This window comes from Salvelinus alpinus, chromosome 24 (genome assembly GCF_045679555.1).
Source record: "Salvelinus alpinus chromosome 24, SLU_Salpinus.1, whole genome shotgun sequence".
NCBI lineage: Eukaryota > Metazoa > Chordata > Actinopteri > Salmoniformes > Salmonidae > Salvelinus > Salvelinus alpinus.
In genome coordinates, this window is record NC_092109.1 from 39,459,173 (window position 1) to 39,467,574 (window position 8,402).

The following is an 8,402-nucleotide window of genomic DNA, read 5'->3' on the forward strand; positions in this document are numbered from 1 at the left end:
GAACACCAAACAAAAACAACAAAAGGAATAACGAACGTCACATTCTGCAGGCTTCACAGAGCTAACAAAAAACAAGATCCCACAACATAGGTGGGAAAACAAGCTACCTAAGTATGATTCCCAATCAGAGACAACGATAGACGGCTGCCTCTGATTGGGAACCACACTCGGCCAAACGCAAAGAAATACAAAAACATAAAATGTCCACCCCACATCACACCCTGACCTAACTAAATAGAGAAATAAAACGGCTCTCTCAGGTCAGGGCGTGACAGATGGTGTGTTTGAATTGGTGGCCTTGGAGCAGTAAGGCAACTCTCATAAATCTGTGAAGGATTTGTCGTCACCTCCTTTAAAACTTCTTATGGCTGCAAGCCCGATGTCGGTACAACATCCGGGGAAATTTCATAATGACTAACTAAAATACAACGTCGTAACATTAAACATTCTTGAAAATGCAAGTGTCTTACATCCTTCAAAAGATTAGAATCTTGGTAATCAAACTACGTTTTCCGATTTAAAATAGCTGAGACAGAGACAGATTTAAAATAGCTATTACAGAGAACAAATGCCATGCTTTTGTTTGAGAACAGCGATAAACAACAACAAACATTTTCCGCCATGATAGGTTTGACAAATTCACATCTGAAGGTAAAATTATGACTTACATTCTGATATCTTGCTCTTATTTCTCTTCCCGAGGGTCCCAGTGATCAAAGAAAGTGCCGTTTTCTTTGATAAAATCCATTTTTGTAGTCTAAAACGAAACATTTAGGATAACGTTTGCCTCGCGATTTCCATCTCTATCAACTTTTTACGGCGCATTCGACGTAATTACATACAGTAAACAGTCGTTTATCTAGTCATGGTTGGTTTCATTGCAATCCTCTGGATGTTTGCAACACAGCCAGACGTAACTGTTTTTTTTGCAGGGAGTATTGACCGAAGTGAGCTGATTTGACGACAACAAGCAATGACATCTTTGCGCACCAGTAATACTGGCGAAACTTCGTTGATTGACTGTATTTCTGCCCAATGACCACAGATCTTCTTGAAATCTAGCTGGATAGATAGCCAATGAGTTGAGGTAAATGCCAGTATGTGATGTTATGGGTTGGACCACCATCCCTTGTTTGTGAAGGCAAGCGTAACAATCGTTCTTTCGCCATCGACCAACGGACTAGTTGTGTTAGGATTTATGTTTATGCACTATAGCCGGGTAGCATATAGGTTGAAAATTAATGTTGTTTTGTTACGCACACACACGAGACAGGGGGGGGATGTGTGTGTAGGTGTGCAAGAACTGACCACCACAGGCCAGAAAAGCTGTGGACAGACTGGAGAGGGGAGGGGTGCATCACTCTGGGCCAACCAGGATGGTGAAGAGACAGTTCAGTACCATATTAGGAATTGTTTGAGTAAAGAATCATGGGGGACACAGGACGGAGCTGCTCTACCCAACAACCACATGTGGACAAAGGAACGCGCCAAGGAGCTTGGACAAAGGGCCAGCAAAAGGGGCAAAGTCTAAACCAGGCCCAGCCTCTACTGTGATAGGCCAACTGGACACGTTGAGAATAAAATTGTCATAGTATAAAAACTACTATTTGAGTACATTCCACAGTTCTCTGTTCATCCTGCGCGGTGAAACAGTGAACCCGTATATACGAAAATTGCATTTACCATTTATAAGTTTGAGTTTAATTAAAAATACTTAAAATATATTCAGGGACTCTGAATCACATTTTGTCCTGATGCCAGATATGAACAGACGCAAATCTCTTTCAGTTGCACCACAGCTCTTTACGCACGGCATTGTTTGGGAAGTTTTGAAAGTAGTTTTTTGTAAAGTGTTATTTGTAAGATTTCATTGTAGACATCATGGCGAATAAATCTGGAAAAGCTAAATCGAAGTCTAAATATACAGATTTGCACCAGATTATAGACGAGATTGATAGAGAAAGTGAGATGGAATTTTTGTTTGAAGAATCTGTGAGTGAATAGTTATGATTCCAACATTGAGGAGCTTTTTCTGCAAGGACAGGACGCAATTCTCGACCGGTAAGTGCTAATGCCGTTGTTTGAAATATAAATATTATTATTTAGTTCTTTTTGCAAAAGAAAATTTGTGATGAAATGTGTAAAGTACACATTGGCTATACATAGTGTATATATATATATATATATTCAATGTCAGATATATATATTTTCAATGTTTTATTAAAATGGAATAAAAGACACACATGGCCACATGGGTGTGTGTTTGTTTGGGTGTGTGTGTGTATATGTATGTATGTGTGTATGTATATATATATATATTCCATGTCAGATATATATATTTTCAATTTTTTATTCAAATGGAATGGAGTAAAACAGCAAACACATGGCCACTGCGCCTGCTACTCCTCTCCATTTCCATATGAAATAGCCATTGGGTGCTGTTGGGGGGAGGGCAGGCCCAAAACAATGGCCGCAGTTGAATGGAACAGCACTTCACCTTAGTGAAGTATTCTATACAATACATATCTGTTTATTTCATGTGATGATAAAAGGCTCATACAATACAAATCTTTTTTTTTATGTTTTCTTTCACAGTGATAGCGGCTCCGACTGGGAGCCTCCGGTGCCAAGGTGCCCATCCCCCACTGAAGCGGGTTCATCCAGCCGGACTCCTGCTGTCTCTGGCTCCACACCTACCCCCGCCCGGCCATCTAGAAGTGGGAAGAGGGTTACAAAGAAGCGGAGGAAGGGAAGTGTGGAACCTGCTGGTAGAGAGGTAGAGGGGCAATGGCACTCTGTGCTGGAGGAAGATGTGGAGCCCCGTGCTCCAATTTTCAGACCTAAAAGGCAACCAGGACCCCAACTCGATATGACATCGAAGTATAGCCCGATGCAACTTTTCCAACTGTTTTTCACCCCGGCAGTTGTTGATTCCCTATGGGGCTAGGAAGCTAGGAAGCAAGCAGGAAAGAAACAGGCACGGAAGCCCATTTCCATGTCAGACATTTTCTGCTACCATTCACTGGTAATTTACATGGGGCTGGTGAAGTTCAAAACCCTAAAGGATTACTGGAAAACATCCCCACTATATCAACTGCCTTTCCCCCCCACTGTCATGTCCTCTACAAGGTTTTTAAATGTCTCACGGGCGCTTCACATCAGTGACCCAGAAGTTGATGAGGAGAATGACAGGAGGAGAGGCACCGCAAGGTTTGAGCATGGTTGAGGCTTGCAAGACCCATTTTCAGCCCGCACAGAACTTGTTCATAGATGAAAGGATGGTAGCCTCAAAGGCCAGAATTGGCCTAAAACAATACATGCGTAACAAGCCAACTAAGTGGAGTTACAAGCTGTTTGTTTTGGCTGATTCTGTGTGTGCCTACACATGCAATTTTTTTGTCTATGAGGGGAAGAACACTTGTGCGACTGGTAAAGGACTTAGCTATGACTCTGTGATGGCGTTATTGGATTTCCAACTGCTGGGGAAGGGCTACAAACTCTTTGTGGACAACTTTTACACAAGCCCTACCCTGTTTGCAGACCTGAGGAAGCTGGAGGTGTGGGCTTGTGGCACTATTCGGACCAACAGAGTGGGCTTTCCAAAGACAAAGGTAAATGACATGCCTAAGCTGGCTGAGCGGGGTACCATGCGATGGATCCGTGAAGATGGCCTGCTGTTTGTGAAGTGGATGGACACCAGAGAAGTGGTGATGTGCTCCACTATTCACAAGTCCTTCAATGGCGACCATGCCAGTAGGCGTGTGAAAGATGCCATGGGTGCATGGACCAACAAAAATGTCCCCATTCCTGCAGCCATCAAGGACTACAACAAGAGCATGGGAGGTGTAGACCTATCAGACGCACTGATAGGGTACTACAATGTTCTACACAAGACAAAGAAGTGGTACAAGACATTGTTTTACCACTTCATTGACATTGCTGTGGTGAATTCCTTCATCCTGCAGAAGGAAATGGCGAAGAGCTGTGGACAGCCCCCCATCACACAGCTAGCCTTCAGGGAGCTGCTCATCCGGGAGCTTGCTGCCTATAGCACAAAGTCCACTGCATCACACTCTGCCCCCTCTACCTCTGCCCGCTCTACTCCTGCCTCCAGTGGTGTTCATATGCCACAGTTCATTACTGCAGGCATGACTGTGCCTCATGGCCAAAAGGCCACAGCATTTAGGCGTCGTTGTGTTCTGTGTCACATGAAGTCCCTGTAATAAATGCTGTCTTCATTGACCTTAACACATAGCTATAATACTGTTATAATGCCTTCCTTATTAAAGCAGACTTTGTTTCAAATATCTTGCTACACCCCACAGTTAAACACGTTCTGCCTTTAACAGATACTAACCTCACTCCCACACGCAGGGGAGGATGGCTGACTCAGACCTTTCATGAGCACTGATAAGGCGGGGGGGCGCTCTGACATCGGGCACCAGCTGCTGGTGTCGGCAACAACATCTTGTAACTGCAGAAACACACAGGCAGGCATGCCACTACACGAGCACGCACATGCACACACACACCCTTGTTTCAGGCTGGGTTTCCAAGAACAAAGAACAGTGCCAAGAACCAATGGGACATTGACACCAGCGTGGAGGGGACGGGCCTCCACTTACAACGACCAGTCAGGAGCACGAACTACCAGAATCTACCTACGTCATTCACTGTATAAAATGTACTGCACAATATGTTTCGGGACTCTCTTCTGCTAGTTCCTTCTGAGCTAAATGAACGAGTCCGTGCACGCTTTGCTCAGATATCTTTACCTCCGAATAAACTGTCTTTACTATACCTTATCCACCTCGTCCAGCGTCTCAACTTGGTCTCATTTCTCAAGTAACGATTCATCAACATCCCCCATCATCTGCACCACGTGTTCAGATGGCACAGGCAGCAAAATATTGTGTAGAGGACTTCTAAAGGTTCTACCCGTTTTTTAAAATATTTTTATTTAATTTCTAATATTTTTTTAAACATTTTTATATATTTTTTGTGTGTTAGAATTGCTTTTTGATATGTTGTATATAGTTATTTGCACTGTTGTATATAGTTATATGTCATTTCACCAATTCGGCCACTTGGGTACATTTGGGCAAGTTGTGTGGGACACCTGGGTGTAGCTCACCCATTCCTGAAGTTATCAGTCTAAAACTTTGCACAACTACAGTTGCCCTCTTGTGTTCTCCATCTAAATTGTCCCCAGCATCCTATCTGACTGTTTGGCTATTCCAGTACATGTGAAAGATGATGCTACAACAATAAAAAACAGAAAATGTATGTTTATTTCCTTGTATTTTCTTCTACCAGATCTATTGTGTTATATTCTCCTACATTCAATTAACATTTCCACAAACTTCAGAATGTTTCCTTTCAAATGATACCAATAATATATATATCCTTGCTTCTGGGGTTGAGCTACAGGCAGTTAGATTAGGGTATGTCTTCAGGCGGAAATTGAGAACAAGGGTTGCAGCCATAAGAAGTTAACATAAGTATTTTTTAATCGGTCCACCCCCCTAAATCAATACACATCACTATATTGTCATTTAAACTTATTTTTGAAACGTTTCAAATATGGTCTCAACTCTCTTGGGCTGCTTTAGACATTGGGGAACCACCGGACAGCATCCGAGCACTTTTTGTGGTCAACAATGTTATGTTACTAACTGTAACAGGTTGCTGTTGATCACAATGATATAAAATGTAACGGGGGCCGACCCACCCGTCCAGTAGGATCCCTATCTATCTTCATAATTTATATGTTTTCATATGCAATTATTTATTTGTAAAGATAATAATATGTCCAAAATATAATATATATTTATTCAACCCATCTTGTGTATTTCTTCCTTTGCTTTCCAAGTGCATCTCTGCAACACAAGTTTGTCAATGCACATCACTGAAATTAAAGTTTTATTTGATGTAAATTATTCATACTCCTTTATATTTGAGTATTAAACTTTCATCTAGTTTCTGAAAACATATTATAAGACGTTATTTGGTTACAACACTGTGAAAGATGTTGGGGTAGATGAAGAACCACATGAGGGCGCATCGGGCCATGCAATGAAAAGTTGACGGGCAAGTAAAACGGTGCGTGCACACACAGTGGCGGGAGGGGGCAAAAAAAACGCTATGTTGGGTGCTACTGGTGCTGTGATGCATTGTGGTGTAACAAACAGTACTCTTCTTGCGTTGTGTACAATCATCGACATAGACTCCAACTTGTAGCACCAGTCATGGAGATTCATTCTCATAGAAACAGCACAAAATTGCACGTCATGCAATGCACAGCTCACCTTCCAACTCTGCACTCATGCACGCTGGTTTAATGCTTGTTCACTGGGGCAACGTAGTTACCAAAATAATACAACAATTAGAATACACAATATAATATTTTTTAACACTGTACCTGATAGAAACAGCACAAAATTGCACGTCATGCAACTCTGCACTCACGCACTGCACAAAATATACGAATCCCCCCCCACCCACCAGAGACAGTAAGTTGCAAGCTAGCATTAGATGGAATTCTCTACAACAAAATGCATAACAACTATGCACAAAAAAACGCTGCATCCTATATGTGTGATGTTCTAATAATATTTACAAACAAATTGATATAAATTGTACATTCAAATCATCACTTGGGAGTATAAAAATAGATTTTGACGTACAGTGCTTTGCTACCATCAACTTACCGCTGGTTTGGTATTTGTTCACTAGGACGATTCTAACTTAAACATCCACCCTTGTAAACAAGCCACGCAAACCAGCCAATAAGATGCCATGTTGAGTAGGTGAAGGCAAGACAAAAACCAAAAACCCATCACCAATATATCCCTGTTACACTGGCAATGGCTAAACGTCATCTAGCGACATATCAAGGAGCCAGTCAATAGCGGATCTTGCTGAAAAATTGTTCAATCAATATATAAATTGTTAAATAAATGTATTGCGATAACCATTATTTAAGCAGGTAGTCATGCTGAGACCCAAGGTTTCTGTTGCAGATTAATGCTGCATGAACACATCTATAAACAACAATTACAACTATACATATCTATTTACACATCTGTTATAAAATACATGATAAGCAAAAACAAAAAACACGAATGCTAAACACATTCTTCAGTAAAAAGGCCATCTAACATCCTCCTGAATTGCCCTAAAGTACCAACATTAAAGTGGCACTCCAGTCTCCTTTTCACCTGATTTAACACCTGATTTACTCCATAAGTGGGCCAGGTAAGTCATGACATCACAAGTGGGGGGGGTGTGAGCCTTTCCTCTTTTGTTCTCTATTGTTCCTCAAGCAAGGGGGAGGCTGATGATATCACGGATTCCCATCAGCAAGGGGGAGGCTGATGATATCACGGGGGAGGCTGATGATATCACGGATTCCCATCAGCAAGGGGGAGGCCGACTCCTTTGAAGTTTGCAGTTACGTTGTGTCTAAGAAAAACGTTTTAGTGTGTGTACTTTCCTGTATATATATACACTTGGAATATCGCTTATCAACAGTAAAGTTCAAAAATGTTTTGTCACCATTGTACTGTGTGAAAAGCTTGCAAGTAAATGACAATAACCTTTGATTTAACTGGATTTGACATCACCACTGGATCCAGGTGACCAGGACCGGCCCTCGTGATCTGATATATTTTCCATACACAATCATTTACAATACACTTTTCCAAATGGCATCAATGTATCTTACATATTAAAAACCTATAAATATATACAAATAAGTGGAAACGGAGTAGGAATGACACTAAAGCTTCTTGCCTCCGACTGGCAGCTGTAGTGTAGCTGGTCGGGATAAGGGCGGGTGGGCTGTGTGAGGAAAACGGCATGTGAATGTCAGGAGCACGGGCTGTCACTTGACAAAGGCGCCTGTCACGGGCGCCCCGTGAATGAGGCCAATGGGCAAAACAGCTATTGCATGGCGCCGGCTTCCCGAGTGGTCATTGCTAACTGGGTAGCTATCACAACCCTGATTGCAGTGCTTAATTTGAGCCGAAACAGGATCCGACACCTCTCAGATTTGACTTGGTTTGTTCCGGCACCTATCTGCCCGGACCCGGTACATCTTGCGGCAGGATTTATTAATTGTATTTTTATTCAACCTTTATCTTCTTGAGGATAGGGTGCAGAGTTTTCACTTAGGGAAAAATAGCGTGCGCAATTTCAACTTCGTGCTACTCATCCCCAGAATATAAGATATGCATATTATTAGTAGATTTGGATAGAAAACACTCTGAAGTTTCTAAAACTGTTTGAATCATATCTGTAAGTATAACAGAACTTATATAGCAGTCAAAACCCTGAGGACTAACTTTTTTATTGTTAAGTTCCTGTATGTTCAATGGGTTATCATGGGCACACCAGAATTC

At 41.9% G+C, this 8,402-nt stretch overlaps 1 protein-coding gene across 1 annotated transcript; it reads left to right on the forward strand.

Annotated features, from left to right (window-relative positions):
* Positions 1–1,293: 1,293 nt before the first annotated feature.
* Positions 1,294–5,291, forward strand: LOC139552811 (piggyBac transposable element-derived protein 4-like). The gene is made up of 2 exons (XM_071364860.1): positions 1,294–2,061; positions 2,596–5,291. Exon 2 carries the CDS (start codon positions 3,138–3,140, stop codon positions 4,221–4,223), a length of 1,086 nt encoding a protein of 361 aa, XP_071220961.1. The 5' UTR covers positions 1,294–2,061; positions 2,596–3,137; the 3' UTR covers positions 4,224–5,291.
* Positions 5,292–8,402: the final 3,111 nt, after the last annotated feature.

Excerpts from the sequence above, each read along its gene's own strand:
- LOC139552811 (XM_071364860.1), top strand. The coding sequence starts at position 3,138 with ATGTCTCACGGGCGCTTCACATCAGTGACCCAGAAGTTGATGAGGAGA.